The following is a 19,109-nucleotide window of genomic DNA, read 5'->3' on the forward strand; positions in this document are numbered from 1 at the left end:
AAGCAGGGATAAGATATATCCGGGGTAACTATAGGAATGCATAAACAACAAGACATATATATATATAATAGCAGCATTTTATAACATCCCTCCCCAACATGCCAGTCATCTCCCCTAATAGCCCCCATGGTCTAAAATGCATCGTGTAACAAACAGTTCTACAGTCAGCCCCTCCCAAGTGACAACAGGGAACAATAGATTGTTTGACAATAAGGGAGAAGAATAAGCAGTGTCAGGGCCTTAGTATATAGAGAGACCACAAACCCAGAAGCCCCTCACCCCCTCCCAAGTCCCAGGTCTATACATTTCAGGATGGATACAGGAGTAATTCCCAACCTGTGGCTCTCCAGCTGATGCAAAACTTCCATTCTCATCATACCATGTTGTCAGGGCACGATGGGAGTTGTGGTTATGCAACAGGTTATAGCAATGTCATGCTGCGTTTACACGTAACGATTATCGTGCGAATTTGCGCGATAACGGTTGAATTGGAACGATAATCGTACGCGTAAACGCAGCGAACGATCGAACGACGCACGATAAATCGTACATCGTGATCTTTCATCAGGTCAGCAAATCGTCGTTCATCGTACGCAAAAAATTCGCAAATCGTTCCGTGTGAACAGTCGTTCGCCGATTTAACTAATGTGTGAGATAGGATTAAACGATCGCAAAACGATCGCAGTGCGAATTTTCGTACGATATATCGTACCGTCTAAACGCTGATCGTTATAAAAAAAAAATCGTGAATCCGACATCGCTAATCGTACGATCGGGCCAATAATCGTTACGTGTAAACGCAGCATCACAGATAGTAATGATGGTGCAGACACTGTGCAGCAGGGGAGGAGGAGGCTGCACTGTTTACCCAGCAGACAAGGGGTTACACATGACAGAGACGCCCATTTTACACCCCAATCTACCTCTGTGCTCAGCAGCATTAACCTGTTCAGTGCTGGAAACCCTCCTTCACATTCAGACCGTGTTTGCAGAATTCTGGCAGCAAAAGAGTTAACATCAGCCCTTTTGCAAAAAACAACAACAAATATTATGGGAATATACAATGTAACAAAGTGGGAGACAAATACTGCAACAAGAAGGGCAACAAACCTATCAACCAAAAAGGGAGGATAAGAAAGGTCCAATAACCATACAGAGCTGTCATTTTTGTAGTAAAATATATTTAAGCATTCATAATATCATCATCATCATCATCACTTAAAGCGACATGCCTTACAAAATGAAGACAGGCTGCTCCCACCGAGGTCTCCAGTCCTGACTGTGTGAGACAAGAGGTGGACACAGGGGGAGGGGGGCTGCTTCATATCTGTTCCATAAGGTCCATACAAAAGGCTGCAAGGGGTTAAGGGCTCTCACACAATCCTTTTCCTGTCCCCCTTGCACAGGATCTTCTTGAAGGATCTCCTGAAGTCATGGTTGAAGATGGTGTAGATGACAGGGTTCAAGGAACTGTTGCAATAACCAAACCAGAAGAAGAATTTGAAGAGAGTCTCAGGGACATTGCAGCTTTTGCTACAGATGGCAATGAGGGAGTAAGTGAAGAAGAAGGGGAACCAGCACACAACAAAGACCCCAATGACCACAGCCAGGACAAAGGTGAACCTCTTCTCCCTGTTCTGCCTCCCCCTCCACCTGGAGGCTTTGCTGCTCCTCTCCTCCTCTCTCCTGGGAAGGCTGTCCCCAGGTTTGATCTGGCTCAGCTTGGTCTTGCCCTTGCCCCTGGCAGCCTTGTCTTGCTTCTTCTTGGAGGAATACTGGTGGTCTTCCCTATGCTCAGAAGATGAGGAGTCCTCCATGTCCACCCCATTGGCCTCTGCTTCTCTGTGCTGGTCATCTCCAGAGCAGCCAGCCTTCTCTCCATTCAGTTTGACTGGCAGGTCCTCCTTGTCTGCGAAGCCATTCTGCTTCTTCTCAGGTTCTCCATTGCTCCTCTTGCTTGGAGGGATCCTCGTCCTCTTCTTGGCGATCTGGTAGATCCTGATATAGACCAGGACCATGATGACACAGGGGGCGAAGAAGGAGCCGATGCAGGAGGAGATGATGTACCATTTCTCCTCGTTGATCTTGCACTTGGGTTCCTCTATCTTGCCACTCTCCTTCTCAATGGTGATGAGTGGTGGGAAGGAGATGACAGCTGAGATCACCCAGACGATGAAGATGATGCATTTGATCCTACGAGGGGTCCTCTTGAGGTTGTACTCTATGGCTTGTGTGATGGACCAGTAGCGGTCCAGGCTGATGGCACATAGGTGGACAATGGACGAGGTGCAGAAGAGCACGTCCAGGGCAAGGTAGATCTCACACCAAACCTTGCCAAAGTACCAGTAGCCCATCACCTCGTTGGCCAAGGAGAATGGCATGACCAAGGTGGCCACAAGGATGTCAGCTGATGCCAGGGACACCAGGAACAAGTTCTGGGGGGCTTTGAGGGCTCTGCTAGTAAACACAGCGATGACAACCAGGACATTGCCAAAGACAGTGAAGAGCATCAGGATGCCCACCAGGGAGATGAGAGCCAGGGTGACCTGGAGGGAGTAAGGGGGTCCTGCAAGGTCAGAGTTAGTCCCATTGTTCGTGGTGCTGTTGGGGCAGTCTCCCTGGCACTCCATGGCAGAGATGCCCCCCCTATCCGATAACGAGTTCTCAAAATTAATCATGAAATATCGAGGTGGTCTTCCCAGGGCTCAGCAGACGTCTGGCATGTGTGTGGCATTGACCCATGCCAGGGCGAGCAGCTCCCCTCAGTGGCACTCTATAGCCTCCATGCCCTCCTGGTGCTACTAACACAGGAAGGATGCCCAGACCAGTCCCTGCTGCTCCCCTGCCCTCCTGGATGGCACCCTCTTACCTGCCCGGATACCTGCTCTCACAGGTGCTTGTGCAATCCTGCTCAGTGTGGAGGGAGCTGCAAGGGTTAATGGCACAGTTCATTGCAGCTACAAACTTTCAAGACAAATCCTTATGTCCAGGATAAGGTGGGTGCTGCCAGGCTGTGGGCTGAGGGTGAGCTGGGTGCTGCCAGGCTGTGGGCTGATGGTGAGCTGGGTGCTGCCAGGCTGTGGGCTGAGGGTGAGCTGGGTGCTGCCAGGCTGAGGGTGAGCTGGGTGCTGCCAGGCTGTGGGCTGAGGGTGAGCTGGGTGCTGCCAGGCTGTGGGCTGAGGGTGAGCTGGGTGCTGCCAGGCTGTGGGCTGAGGGTGAGCTGGGTGCTGCCAGGTGCAGGTAGTGGCAGCTCTTTCATGCACAGTGTTAAGCTGCTCTCTGTCAGGCTGGGGGGCTCCAAGTCTTGGGTGCAGATTCTACGTTTACTTCCACGATCTCAAAGGTTCGGTACTCAGGGTGCAGTTTGCATTGGGTGCTGCCAGGCTGTAGTGGGTCCAATGCTCAGGGTGCAGCTTGCATTGGGTGCTGCCAGGCTGTAGTTGGTCCAGTGCTCAGGGTGCAGTTTGCATTGGGTGCTGCCAGGCTGTAGTGGGTCCAATGCTCAGGGTGTAGTTTGCATTTGGTGCTGCCAGGCTGTAGTTGTTTCAGTGCTCTGGGTACAGTTTGCATTGGGTGCTGCCAGGCTGTAGTTGGTCCAATGCTCTGGGTACAGTTTGCATTGGGTGCTGCCAGGCTGTAGTTGGTCCAATGCTCTGGGTACAGTTTGCATTGGGTGCTGCCAGGCTGTAGTGGGTCCAATGCTCAGGGTGCAGTTTGCATTGGGTGCTGCCAGGCTGTAGTTGGTCCAATGCTCAGGGTGTAGTTTGCATTTGGTGCTGCCAGGCTGTAGTTGTTTCAGTGCTCTGGCTGCAGTTTGCATTGGGTGCTGCCAGGCTGTTCAGTGGTGTGTAGGGCTCAGTCCATCAGGGTGATGCAGGAGCTGGGTGCTTGCTGTGTCATCTGCTGCCTGTGCTTCTGCTTGTCTGATCACCAGGAGAGGACAGATCCTGCTTGTCTGATCACCAGGAGAGGACAGATCCTGCTTGTCTGATCACCAGGAGAGGACAGATCCTGTGCTGCTGTACGAGCTTCCAGCACTGGACATTTATAGCTGCACAATGAGCGCCGGAGCAGAGAAACGTCAGCCCCCCCACGTGGGAATTCTCCATCTCTACACCCTCCACACCCTCAGCTCTGACAGTCCAGCAGAGGAGGGTGCAGCACCCTGAGCACAGCCACCAACCTCCCTAGGACTGTGCTAGCCAACCTGGGGCACTCCAGCTGCTGCACAACTACAACTCCCATCGGGCACAACAGCTGGAGAGGCACAGGTTGGATAACACTGCACTTGTAGACTGACCCCAGACTAAACCCTACTCTCCAGGGGCAATTCATGTGCTTCTTATCCAGCTGTATACCACAGGCAGGAAGGATATATATACTGTATACAGTATACACAGCCAGTGTACAATCCCAGTACATCCAGGATATAGTCACCCACTGCTCAGCCATCTATAATATAGGGAAATATAATGCAGTCAGCCACAGCTTCCAAAGGGCATACAGTCACTTACAGTACAGATATCATATAGTCACTATCTACAGCACACAGTGTAACCAGGATACAGCAATCTATAGTGCAACCAGGATACAGCAATTTATACCTCTTGTAGTAAGGTCATAGCTAAAGACATGTATCCTGTATTAGTTAGTACTGTGTGCTGAGAATGTTAGCTGAGGCAAGAAAGATATGAAAATACAGGCACAATACTGCCAAAATAAGATACAATACAGCTAAATACAGTGACAGCCAAGATACAGGTACAATACACCCAAAATACAATGACAGCCAAGATACAAGCACAATACAGCCAAGATACAGTGACAGGCAAGATACAGGCACAATACAGGCAAGATACAGGCACAATACAGGCTAATACAGTGACAGCCAAGATACAGGCACAATACACCCAAAATACAATGACAGCCAAGATACAGGCACCATACAGCTAAATACAGGCACAATACAGGAAAGATACAGGCACAATACAGGCTAATACAGTGACAGCCAAGATACAGGCACAATACAGGCAAGATACAGGCACAATACAGCTAAATACAGGCACAATACAGGCAAGATACAGGCATAATACAGCCTCATACAGTGACAGCCAAGATACAGGCACAATACAGCCTAATACAGTGACACATACAGTACAGTATAACCAGGATACAGTCCCAGTACACCTAGTAAGTGTACAGTCATAGTACAGTCCATGTACAGTCCCATTACAGCCTAGATACGGTAATAATACGGTCAGTACAGTTAGGATATAGGTACAGCTGAGATACAGCAATGGTACAGTCAGTAGAGGCAGGATATAGTCATAGAGCAACCAGTATACAGCACCATTACATCCCAGTTATAGTGCCAGTAAGACCATTGTTAGGATACAGTCCCAGTACAGCCAAGATATAGTAACTGTACAACTGCAACATTGTTATTACACAGTTATAGTCAGTATACAGTCATAGTATACACAGTCATAGTATATACAGCCATAGTATACACAGTCATAGTATACACAGTCATAGTATATACAGCCATAGTATATACAGTCATAGTATACACAGCCATAGTATATACAGTCATAGTATACACAGTCATAGTATATACAGTCATAGTATACACAGTCATAGTATATACAGTCATAGTATATACAGTCATAGTATACACAGTCATAGTATAGACAGTCATAGTATACACAGTCATAGTATATACAGTCATAGTATACACAGTCATAGTATACACAGTCATAGTATACACAGTCATAGTATACACAGTCATAGTATATACAGTCATAGTATACACAGTCATAGTATATACAGTCATAGTATATACAGTCATAGTATACACAGTCATAGTATATACAGTCATAGTGCAGCACATAAACAGCCCTATAAAGGACAGCAGTATACAGCTGATTTATCTGTACAGTCCCTGTGGACATATCCCTCCTTCTTCCAGTAGGGGGCAGAGTCAATGGACGCTTCTATAAACAATCATTTCTCCACATTTTTATGTAAAACAGAAGAAAATTCGCGATCGCTGGAGAAGATGAAAACACGTGATGTCATTGTGATCTTCACCGCTGGGGGCGCTGTTCCAATTTCTATAGAAAGATCCTACTGCCTCTAGTGTTGAGAAGTGGAACTGCAAGTGCAAAACTGTCATCTTGCTGTAATGTAACACGGTACCTGCTATTACTGATCCTCTCCTTCCTGGTGCAGTATTGCTGCCTCCTGTCCACACACAGAATCGCTCCTGCGTCTTGTCCCTCTGCCCTCCCCATGTCCTCCCCATAGTCCAGTAAACCAGTATTTCCTGTTAGGACAGGCACCTCCCATATCGTGTACATCTGGCTTTCTGCATTCTTTATGGACTTGAGAAAATCTCTAAATAAATATTACTTTAAAATTCTAAAAAACCTGAAGCGCATCCAGGGTAGCCAAGTGTGAACAGGGATTAAAGGGCCAGAGACCAATTCATGGTGGGTTCTCCATCTAGAGAACACTAGGAGGACCTCTGCTTGCCGTCAGTTCTCTGCTTGCTGTCTGTTATCTGCTTGTTGTCAGTTCTCTGCTTGCTGTCTGCTCTCTGCTTGCTGTCTGCTCTCTGCTTGCTGTCTGTTATCTGCTTGCTGTCAGTGAATAGGAACATCCCCATTTACACTCAGAGGCTGGAAATCCTCTCTGAACCAGTCTGTTATAATAGGATCCAGTCTGACAGACATAAACTGATACATTGAAACAAACTATAGGGACATAGAACAAGGATTTCTCAACACTTTTATGCAGGTGATGGAATATGGGGTAAATCATGACCATTGGCTGTGGCTATCCCATATACTGCACCTGCTGTGGCTATCCCATATACTGCACCTGCTGTGGCTATCCCATATACTGCGCCTGCTGTGGTTATCCCATATACTGTGCCTGCTGTGGCTATCCCATATACTGCGCCTGCTGTGGTTATCCCATATACTGCACCTGCTGTGGCTATCCCATATACTGCGCCTGCTGTGGCTATCCCATATACTGCGCCTGCTGTGGTTATCCCATATACTGCACCTGCTGTGGCTATCCCATATACTGCACCTGCTGTTGCTATCCCATATACTGCACCTGCTGTGGCTATCCCATATACTGCGCCTGCTGTGGCCATCCCATATACTGCGCCTGCTGTGGCCATCCCATATACTGCGCCTGCTGTGGTTATCCCATATACTGCGCCTGCTGTGGCTATTCCATATACTGTGCCTGCTGTGGTTATCCAATATACTGCACCTGCTGTGGCTATCCCATATACTGCGCCTGCTGTGGCCATCCCATATACTGCGCCTGCTGTGGTTATCCAATATACTGCGCCTGCTGTGGCTATCCCATATACTGTGCCTGCTGTGGCTATCCCATATACTGCGCCTGCTGTGGCTATCCCATATACTGCGTCTGCTGTGGTTATCCCATATACTGTGCCTGCTGTGGCTATCCCATATACTGCGCCTGCTGTGGCTATCCAATATACTGCGCCTGCTGTGGTTATCCCATATACTGTGCCTGCTGTGGCTATCCAATATACTGCGCCTGCTGTGGCTATTCCATATACTGTGCCTGCTGTGACTATCCTATATATACTGTGCGCCTACTGTGGCTATCCTATATATACTGTGCCTGCTGTGGCCATCCCATATACTGCGCCTGCTGTGGTTATCCCATATACTGTGCCTGCTGTGGCTATCCAATATACTGCGCCTGCTGTGGCTATTCCATATACTGTGTCTGCTGTGACTATCCTATATATACTGTGCGCCTACTGTGGCTATCCTATATATACTGTGCCTGCTGTGGCCTTCCTATATACTGCGCCTGCTGTGGTTATCCCATATACTGTGCCTGCTGTGGCTATCCAATATACTGCGCCTGCTGTGGTTATCCCATATACTGTGCCTGCTGTGGTTATCCCATATACTGTGCCTGCTGTGGCCATCCCATATACTGCGCCTGCTGTGGTTATCCCATATACTGCGCCTGCTGTGGCTATCCAATATACTGTGCCTGCTGTGGCTATCCCATATACTGTGCCTGCTGTGGTTATCCCATATACTGCGCCTGCTGTGGTTATCCCATATACTGTGCCTGCTGTGGCTATCCAATATACTGTGCCTGCTGTGGCTATTCAATATACTGTGCCTGCTGTGGCTATCCTATATATACTGTGCCTGCTGTGACTATCCTATATATACTGTGCCTGCTGTGGCTATCCTATATATACTGTGCCTGCTGTGACTATCCTATATATACTGTGCCTACTGTGGCTATCCTATATATACTGTGCCTGCTGTGACTATCCTATATATACTGCGCCTGCTGTGGTTATCCCATATACTGCACCTGCTGTGGCTATCCCATATACTGCGCCTGCTGTGGCTATCCCATATACTGCGCCTGCTGTGGCCATCCCATATACTGCGCCTGCTGTGGCTATCCCATATACTGCGCCTGCTGTGGCCATCCCATATACTGCGCCTGCTGTTGCTATCCTATATATACTGCACCTGCTGTGGCCATCCCATATACTGCGCCTGCTGTGGTTATCCCATATACTGCACCTGCTGTGGCTATCCCATATACTGCACCTGCTGTGGCTATCCCATATACTGCACCTGCTGTGGCTATCCCATATACTGCGCCTGCTGTGGCTATCCCATATATTGCGCCTGCTGTGGTTATCCCATATACTGCGCCTGCTGTGGCTATCCCATATACTGCGCCTGCTGTGGTTATCCCATATACTGCGCCTGCTGTGGCTATCCCATATACTGTGCCTGCTGTGGCTATCCCATATACTGCGCCTGCTGTGGCTATCCCATATACTGTGCCTGCTGTGGCTATCCAATATACTGTGCCTGCTGTGGCTATTCCATATACTGTGCCTGCTGTGACTATCCTATATATACTGTGCGCCTACTGTGGCTATCCTATATATACTGTGCCTGCTGTGGCCATCCCATATACTGCGCCTGCTGTGGTTATCCCATATACTGTGCCTGCTGTGGCTATCCAATATACTGCGCCTGCTGTGGTTATCCCATATACTGTGCCTGCTGTGGCTATCCAATATACTGTGCCTGCTGTGGCTATCCCATATACTGTGCCTGCTGTGGTTATCCCATATACTGTGCCTGCTGTGGTTATCCAATATACTGCGCCTGCTGTGGCTATCCAATATACTGCGCCTGCTGTGGTTATCCCATATACTGTGCCTGCTGTGGCTATCCAATATACTGTGCCTGCTGTGGCTATTCAATATACTGTGCCTGCTGTGGCTATCCTATATATACTGTGCCTGCTGTGACTATCCTATATATACTGTGCCTACTGTGGCTATCCTATATATACTGTGCCTGCTGTGACTATCCTATATATACTGCACCAGCTGTGGCTATCCCATATACTGCATCTGCTGTGGCTATCCCATATACTGCGCTTGCTGTGGCCATCCCATATACTACGCCTGCTGTGGCCATCCCATATACTACGCCTGCTGTGGTTATCCCATATACTACGCCTGCTGTGGCCATCCCATATACTACGCCTGCTGTTGCTATCCTATATATACTGCACCTGCTGTGGCCATCCCATATACTGCACCTGCTGTAGCTATCCCATATACTGCGCCTGCTGTGGCCATCCCATATACTGCACCTGCTGTGGCTATCCCATATACTGTGCCTGCTGTGGTTATCCCGTATACTGCACCTGCTGTGGCCATCCCATATACTGCACCTGCTGTGGCTATCCCATATGCTGCACCTGCTGTGGCTATCCCATATACTGCACCTGCTGTGGCTATCCCATATACTGCACCTGCTGTGGCTATCCCATATACTGTGCCTGCTGTGGCTATCCCATATACTATGCCTGCTGTTGCTATCCTATATATACTGTGCCTGCTGTGGCCATCCCATATACTGTGCCTGCTGTGGTTATCCCATATACTGTGCCTGCTGTGGCCATCCCATATACTGCACCTGCTGTGGTTATCCCATATACTGTGCCTGCTGTGGCCATCCCATATACTGCACCTGCTGTGGCCATCCAATATACTGCGCCTGCTGTGGTTATCCCATATACTGCGCCTGCTGTGGCCATCCAATATACTGCGCCTGCTGTGGTTATCCCATATACTGTGCCTGCTGTGGCTATCCAATATACTGTGCCTGCTGTGGCTATTCCATATACTGTGCCTGCTGTGGCTATCCAATATACTGCGCCTGCTGTGGTTATCCCATATACTGTGCCTGCTGTGGCTATCCAATATACTGTGCCTGCTGTGGCTATCCCATATACTGCGCCTGCTGTGGCAATCCCATATACTGCGCCTGCTGTGGCTATCCAATATACTGCGCCTGCTGTGGTTATCCCATATACTGTGCCTGCTGTGGCTATCCAATATACTGTGCCTGCTGTGGCTATTCCATATACTGTGCCTGCTGTGGCTATTCAATATACTGTGCCTGCTGTGGCTATCCTATATATAATGTGCCTGCTGTGACTATCCCATATATACTGTGCCTACTGTGGCTATCCTATATATACTGTGCCTGCTGTGACTATCCTATATATACTGTGCCTGCTGTGGCTATCCTATATATACTGTGCCTGCTGTGACTATCCTATATATACTGTGCCTGCTGTGGCTATCCCATATACTGCACCAGCTGTGGCTATCCCATATACTGCACCTGCTGTGGCTATCCCATATACTGCACCTGCTGTGGCTATCCCATATACTGCACCTGCTGTGGCTATCCCATATACTGCACCTGCTGTTGCTATCCCATATACTGCACCTGCTGTTGCTATCCCATATACTGCACCTGCTGTGGCCATCCCATATACTACGCCTGCTGTGGCCATCCCATATACTGCACCTGCTGACCAGGGCTCAATAAGAGGAGAACCATCACAGACATCACTAAAGCTTCCTGTAGATTGTCATCCAGCTTTCCTGGAATTCTGAAAGGCAAATCCGCCTGGTTGTGCAATGTTACACTTGTTTCCAGATTTGCTGTTTGAAAGTCCTGATGGGAGCTGTGATCGAGGATGCTGGCTGTCACCCAGCTTTCCTGGGCTTCTGAATGGCAAATCTATCAAACTATGTCCTCATTCCCAACTCGGCAGATGTGCTTTTATTTACCTTAGGAAGCAGGGGGATGATCCCTATGGGAGCTGGGATAGAGGATATTGTCTGTCACCCAGCTTTCCTGGGCTCCTGAATGGTAAAGTGGTTTATTTATGCATCCATCTCCAACAAGGAAGATGTGTTTTTCAGCACCTTGGGAGAGCTGGGTGAGCAACCTCATGGAATCTGTCATAGACGGTACTAGCTGTCACCCAGCTTTCCCAGGCTCCTGAATGCTTACATAGTTTGTGTATGCCTTCATCCCCTTGCAGACAGATTTGTTTTGCTGAGTGACAACCTGTATGGGATATGTTATAGAGTATAGTGGTTGTCACAGAAACAACTGAATAGAATGATTAACAACTTGACAGGAAACAATACATTCGTTTCCATTCTCTCTGAGTTTCGGTGGACATGCCCTTGAAGGCCGATGTTCCGGGAAGGTGTTGTGCGGACTGCGCTGTTTACTCACGGTGATTATTACACACCTGGCGATTATAAGCAGCAGCAGCCGGATGGCGATAAACATGTTGTGCTGTTGTTGATGACTCCAGCAGTCAGAGTCAGGGGCGTAGCTAGAATTCACAGGGCCCCATAGCAAAAATTTTTAAGGGGCCCCCCTCGCCTACGCACAACACAAAGCACTGCGTATATATATATATATATATATATATAATATGCTTTACTGCTGGTGCACTAATAACCCTTGACCTCTTCAAGGAGCTCTGCACATTTTCCTTTCCTACTTGATTGCCAGCTGGAGAAGAGAGGTCAGAAGTTATCAGTGCAGTGAAGCAAAGATCTCTGTCTTCTGCTTGTTAACCCTTTTTTGTGTTGCAGCAAGTAAACATTGGGCCATTTACACACCGCAGTACATAAGGGGCTAAGAAGAAGGACACACGCTCTTACCTTTTCCTCCAGGCCCCCCCCTCCTACACGGGCCCCATAGCAACTGCCTACCCTGCCTCTATGGTAGCTAGGCCACTGGTCAGAGTGCAGCTCCTGGGGAACATCTGACAGGTCGGTGTAACCCCTTCATAGCCGTAGTGTGACCCCTGTGCTGTGGGTTGGGGAGGGTGGTGGTGATAGTGTAGTCACTGACTGTAACCCCTTCAAAGAGGATGGATAGAGCTGCAGTATAAAGCATGGAGGTTGGATACAACTGCAGTATAAAGCATGGGGGATGGATAGAGCTGCAATATAAAGCACAGGGGATGGATAGAGCGGCAGTATAAAGCATGGGGGATGGATAGAGCAACAGTATAAAGCATGGGGAATGGATAGAGCGGCAGTATAAAGCACAGGGGATGGATAGAGCTGCAGTATAAAGCATGGGGGATTGATACAGCTGCAGTATAAAGCATGGAGGATAGATACAGCTGCAGTATAAAGCATGGAGAACGGATAGAGCTGCAGTATAAAGCATGGAGGATGGATACAGCTGCAGTATAAAGCATAGGGGATTGATAGAGATGCAATATAAAGCATGGGGGATGGATAAAGCTGCAGTATAAATGATGGGGGATGGATACAGCTCCAGTATAAAGCATGGGGGATGGATAGACATGCAGTATAAAGCATAGGGGATAGATAGAGCTGCAGTATAAAGCATAGGGGATGGATAGAGCTCCAGTATAAAGCATGGAGGATGGATAGAGCTGCTGTATAAAGCATGGAGGATGGATAGAGCTGCAGTATAAAGCATGGAGGATGGATAGAGCTGCTGTATAAAGCATAGAGGACGGATAGAGTTGCAGTATAAAACATTGAGGATGGATAGACATGCAGTATAGAAGATGGGGGATGGATAAAGCTGCAGTATAAAGCATGGAGGATGGAAAGAGCGGCAGTATAAAGCATGGAGGATAGATAGAGCTGCAGTATAAAGCATGGAGGATGGATAGAGCGGCAGTATAAAGCATGGAGGATAGATAGAGCTGCAGTATAAAGCATGGAGGATGGATAGAGCGGCAGTATAAAGCATGGAGGATGGATAGAGCTGCAGTATAAATGATGGGGGATGGATAAAGCTGCAGTATAAAGCATGGGGGATAGATACAGCTGCAGTATAAAGCATGGGGGATGGATAGGGCTGCAGTGTAGAGCAGGGGGGATGGATAGAGCTGCAGTATAAATGATGGGGGATGGATAGAGCTGCAGTATAAAACACAGAGGATTGATAGCGCTGCAGTATAAAACATGGAGGACAGATAGTGCTGCAGTATAAAGCATGGGGGGTGGATAGAGCTGCAGTATAAATGATGGGGGGTGGATAGAGTTGCAGTATAAAGCATAGGGGATGGATGAGACATTTGATGGATTTCAGACTTTCAGAGCTATACAACAGGCAGAAAATAGAAGCAGGTCTGTGTATAGATGTGGAGTATCTGGGAGATGTCTCTATCCCTCATCCATCAGCTTTACTGGTAATGACAGAACACAATCTGGTTGCCATGGAGAAGACCCTCGCAGCCCCCAGAGCTGACACCAGAGGCGACAGCCGCTCATTGTTGTCCATTGCTGATTATGTGCAGGCCATGAACTCCTCACACATCATTTACCTGGTCGGGAACAACAGAACAGATAACATGGATTGTCCATAACATCAGGCACCATCTGGTTGCTGGGGTGCTGTCAGCAATGGTCTGATGGAGTTTTCTTTCTATTGTAGCTGAAGGTTATCAGGGCATGATGGGACTTTTAGTTCTGCAACAGCTGGAGTTGCAGAATACTGTTAATCTCAGATTCTTCTCCAGAGCAGCAGCAAATCCCCATAGAAGACCTCTCCTGCTCTGGACAGTTCCTGACATGGACAGGGGTGGCAGCAGAGAGCACTGTGTCAGACTGGAAAGAATGCACCACTTCCTGCAGGACATACAGCAGCTGATAAGTGCTGGAAGACTAGTAACACAGGAGCACAGAGATGGAGTCCTGGCACTGATTGGTGGTGGCATCTATCTAGGCATATGGTAGCAGATGTTATGGTGCCACATCACTAGCTCAGAACCTGCTTAGATTACCTAGTAGGAGCTATTGCACTGTATGTATATTTATGGCTTCTATGGTCGGGTTGGTCTTATCGCTAAAACATTCTGCTCTCGGGTTCCTGATTGATACATTTTACATAAAACATTGTAGCAAATCTATATTTAGCTTAAGAGAATTGTCTGGCCTGGATACAACTGTAGCAAAAAATCAACATTGAGAACTGGCTGCAAGAAGAAACCCAAGATCCAGCACCAGCACCAAGCTTTATCCAGAGATTGGCACTAGCACCAAGCTTTATCCAGAAATTGGCACTAGCACCAAGCTTTATCCAGAAATTGGCACTAGCACCAAGCTTTATCCAGAAATTGGCACTAGCACCAAGCTTTATCCAGAAATTGGCACTAGCACCAAGCTTTACCCAGAAATTGGCACTAGCACCAAGCTTTATTCAGGATTCAGCATCAGCACCAAACTTTATTCAGGATCTGGGACGGCACCAAGCTTTATTCAGGATCTGGCACCGGCACCAAGAGTTATTCAGGATCTGGCACCAAACTTTATCCAGGATCTGGCACTGGCACCAAGCTTTAGTCAGAATCTAATACTAGCACCAAGCTTAATTCACAATCCTGTATGGCACCAAGCTTTTTTCAGGATCCGGCATCAGCACCAAACTTTATTTAGGATCAGCACCAAGCTTTATTCAGGATCTGGCACCAGCCCCAAGTTTTATCTAGGACCTGGCACCAAGCTTTATTCAGGATCTGGCACTGGCACCAAGCATTATTCAGGATTTGGCAGTGGCACCAAGCTTTATCCAGGATCTGGCACTGGCACCAACTTTAGTCAGGATGTGTTAACAGCACCAAGCTTAATTCAGGATCCTGTACGGCACCAAGCTTTTTCCAGGGTCTAGCACCAAGCTTTATTCAGGATCTGGCACCAGCACCAAGCTTTGTTTAGGATCTGGCACTAGCGCCCAGCTTTATTCAGGATCCGTCACAGGAACCAAGCTTTATTCAGGATCTGGCACCAGCACCAAGCTTTATCCAGGAACCGGCACTGGCACCAAGCTTTATTTAGCATCTGGTACCAGCACCAAGCTTTATTCAGGATCCGGTACTGGCACCAAGCTTTATTCAGGATCTGGCACCAGCACCAAGCTTTATTCAGGATCTGGCACTTGCACCAAGCTTTATCCAGGAACCGGCACTGGCACCAAGCTTTATTAAGCATCTGGTACCAGCACCAAGCTTTATTTAGGATCCTGTATGGCACCAAGCTATATTCAGGATCCCGCACCAGCACCAAGCTTTATTCAGGATCCGGCACCAGCACCAAGCTTTATTCAGGAGCAGGAGGTCATGCAAAATGTGCCTGTACACATTGAAGAACATCAGACGCATTTCAGACATCTGTCCTTGTTCACAGAGGGGGAACTAAAGCTTTGTTATTCACCTGGAGGTGCCAGGTCCTGGATTTGTTCTTTGAAGTTTTCTGGCAGCTTTTCCTGTCTACTCCAATATATACGGCAGATAAGGATATATGTACAGAAGATGGCGCAATGCTCAGTGAGCAGAACTGGATGGCTCTTAGGATCTAGATCAGTGTTCTCTTATCCGTGGCTCATGTCCTGACAACCTTCAGCCGGGAGCTGAGCATCCTCACCACCTTCTAGTGCAGGTTTAGGCTGCATTCACACGTCCCGTAAAATATTCCAATTTTAGGAACCATTCAAATCAGTTCATACATTCACACAATCCGTGCCGCGACCGTCACCATAATCCGCGCAGCCACCCCCGCCGCCTGGCAGCAGAGTGGTCGTTGTCGTTGCCTTCTTCTCTCAGCTCCAGCATGAACCAGCATAGTCCACGCCATTTCCGGTGAACACGTGTAAGCCGGCCGGCACATCTCTGCGCTCCGGTCATTTCTGCTGCTGGGCGGTGGGCTGCACTTCTATTGGGGGATTGTGGAGGAGGTTGCGGCATGCATAGTGTGAATGAGGCCTTCGTCAACCTGTGGACCCCCAGCTGCTACAAAACTACAACTTCTTGGCAGCCTGTCTGATCTTCTAAACCAGTGTTCTCCAAACTTCTTTCCTGCTGCTGCAAAACTACAACTCCCATCATGCCCCAAGAGTCTATCTGGTCCTGTACACCAGCACCCTTCAGCTTGTGGATCTCCACCTGTTGCAAAACTACAACTCCCATCATACACTTTTACCCTGTCCGATCCTCTACACCAGTGTGTCCAGCCTGGGGCTCTCTAGCAGTTGAATAACTACAACTCCCATCATGCCCTTACAGCTGAATGTAGTCATGCAGTGATGGGAGTTGCGGATTTGTGACAGTCGGAGAGACACGGATAGAAGAATGTGAATCTAGAGATCTTGTAAATGGAGAAGACTGGTAATCCAGGGTATATTAACCCCGCGCAGGACTCTGACAATGATTGCGCTTTAATTTGATGAAACAGGGAAAGTTCCATTGATCCGACCATAGAAGATGTATCTGTATTTTTCCATTCTCTTCCTTCCAGTGAGCGGCTGCCGGCATTAACCCTTTCAGCATGGAGTCCTGCACAGAAGAGCAAAGTCTGCCTATGATCTGCCTATAAAGCTGCTCACCTGTCCTGGGGCGAGGAGCACAGGTAGCAGCTGCACAGCAAACAGATGGAGCTTCAGTGGATGATACTGTCCTCCTCCTCCTCCTCATTTACTTTATGTGACAGATTTGTCACCATTAGGATAAGTTCACACTAAATAGAGACGCAGCAGATCTGCACAGGTAAATCCACCCGTCCTGTGTGGATAAAGTTGTTCACATCCATCATATCTATTACTGTTGTAGAGTTCACCCCCATTGTAAGGTACAGGGTGTAATATCTTTCATTCCACCTTAAAAGAGCAGTTCCACCTTAAATAAATAGCTACATAGATATGACTGTATTTTACTAGGGGCCAGATACAGGTCCAGGGTTGGCTGAATGGGGGGTTACCCTGGATTCTGGGGTCTCATTGTCCCTTTTAGACACGGTAGGTGTTAATATGACCGGTCATTAGATATGTGCACTTTAATTAGCGATAACTCAGTAACTGGTTATTATTACGGCTTCGTATGAATGATGAATGATGTTCCTGTATTCTGCTTTCTTTTATTGAGGGCTATTTGCTTTGTGTTGCTCATAGATCACACAATCTGCTTCAGCACCAAGGACAGAACAATGAGACAGTGCCATCTGCAGGCGGCTTTCCCTTACTGCACCTGCCACATCCAGTAATGCAGAGGGACAGTGTTCCCAAGCTGGGCTCCTGCAGCCATTGCAAAACCAAAGCTCCCAGAACACCCTGACAGCTTTTGGTTTTCAGTGCATGATGGGAGTTGTAGTTTTTAAACAGCTGGAGCTGCACAGATTGGGAAAACTGGTCTAGGGACTGCACAGATGTTAGGGGAATAATGGGAGTTGTAGTTTTGCAACATCTGGATAACAACAGGTTTGAGAACACTGCACAAGATGCCGAGCTGCCAGTCAAAGCCTGTCAGGACATGATGGGAGTTGTAGTTTTGCAAGAGAGCACACAGGTTGGGGAAACTAAGCAGCAGATGATGATGATTTGGTTAATTTCTTTCAAATCAACCGGTGTTTCAAAGTTATACAGATTTGTAGTTTACTTCTATTTACAATTCTCCTATCTTTAGTACTTATCAGCTGTTGCATGTCCTGCAGGAAGTTGTGTGTTCTCTCCAGTCTGACACAGTGCTCTCTGCTGTCACCTCTGTCCATGTCAGGAACTGTCCAGAGCAGGAGAGGTTTTCTATGAGGATTTGCTGCTGCTCTGGACAGTTCCTGACATGGACAGAGGTGGCAGGAGAGAGCACTGTGCCAGACTGGAGAGAATACACCACTTCATGCAGGACATACAGCAGCTGATAAGTACTGGAAGACTGGTAATTTTTTAAACAAAAGTAAATTACACATCTATATAACTTTCTGACTCCAGTTGAGTTGAAAGAAAAAAAAATGCCTGAGTATCCCTTTAACCCAGTTGGTCACCATGGGACTCAGCCTAATGATAATTTATGAAAATGCTTGTGGAATTACCCTAACTTTACACTTATGATTTATGGCTCCAGCATATCCTATACAATGGTGCTTGGACAGATCCTTGCCACCATATAGATTGCTCAGAGTGAACTAAGAAGCCTGATGTATCATAAAGCAATGACCTGTATTCTTACATAACACTAAACTATTAGAGATGGGGAACCTGCGGCCCTCCAGCTGTCATACAACTACAACTCCAATCATGCCTGGACATCCCAAGCCAAGCTTCAGCTGTCCAGGCATGATGGGAATTGTAGTACCTCAACAACAGAATGGCTGAAAGGTCCACATCCCTGATCTATAGCATAACACTACTTTTCCAAAAATGCAACACAACAGAGGTGGCGGCACGGCCGTTTCTGCCATGAGGCAGAGTGAGCTTTCTGCCTCAGACGGCAGATTCTTTACTCCACTAGGGGGCGGCACAATCCCTTACTTTCACTTTCAGCTTGCATCTGGTCTGCATGCACAGCTCCAGGCACCTCTGCCTCTTCCTACCCCTCTGCCTCCTCCTCAGGCCCCCTCTCCATAGCTCAAAGATGGACTGGAAATATGTGTGTCTGTCTATATATATATATATATATATATATATATATAATGTGTGTGCATCTAATCTGCCCTGTATGTAGAGCACATGTGCCCTGTAAAAGTATGGAGTGATCTTAGTAGCTGAGCCCAGTCTATGCCCAGGGTTGCCCGGTGCTATCTGTCACCAGTGACTGGCATTGTGTTGTGTTATTAGAGCCCCCCACAGCCTGTACACATAGCCACCTTGCTAGGGAAGCAATAGAAAATCCCTAGAATCCATAGTTATAGCCGCACACTGTAATAA

The 19,109-nt window shown here is 47.7% G+C and overlaps 1 protein-coding gene across 1 annotated transcript; it reads right to left on the reverse strand.

Annotated features, from left to right (window-relative positions):
- Positions 1–1,203: 1,203 nt before the first annotated feature.
- ADRA2A (adrenoceptor alpha 2A) lies at positions 1,204–4,027 on the reverse strand. Its single transcript, XM_069979786.1, has one exon. It carries the CDS (start codon positions 2,676–2,678, stop codon positions 1,374–1,376), a length of 1,305 nt encoding a protein of 434 aa, XP_069835887.1. The 5' UTR covers positions 2,679–4,027; the 3' UTR covers positions 1,204–1,373.
- Between the last annotated feature and the right edge of the window lie 15,082 nt (positions 4,028–19,109).

The sequence above is a fragment of the Dendropsophus ebraccatus genome, chromosome 8, assembly GCF_027789765.1.
Source record: "Dendropsophus ebraccatus isolate aDenEbr1 chromosome 8, aDenEbr1.pat, whole genome shotgun sequence".
NCBI classification, from domain to species: domain Eukaryota; kingdom Metazoa; phylum Chordata; class Amphibia; order Anura; family Hylidae; genus Dendropsophus; species Dendropsophus ebraccatus.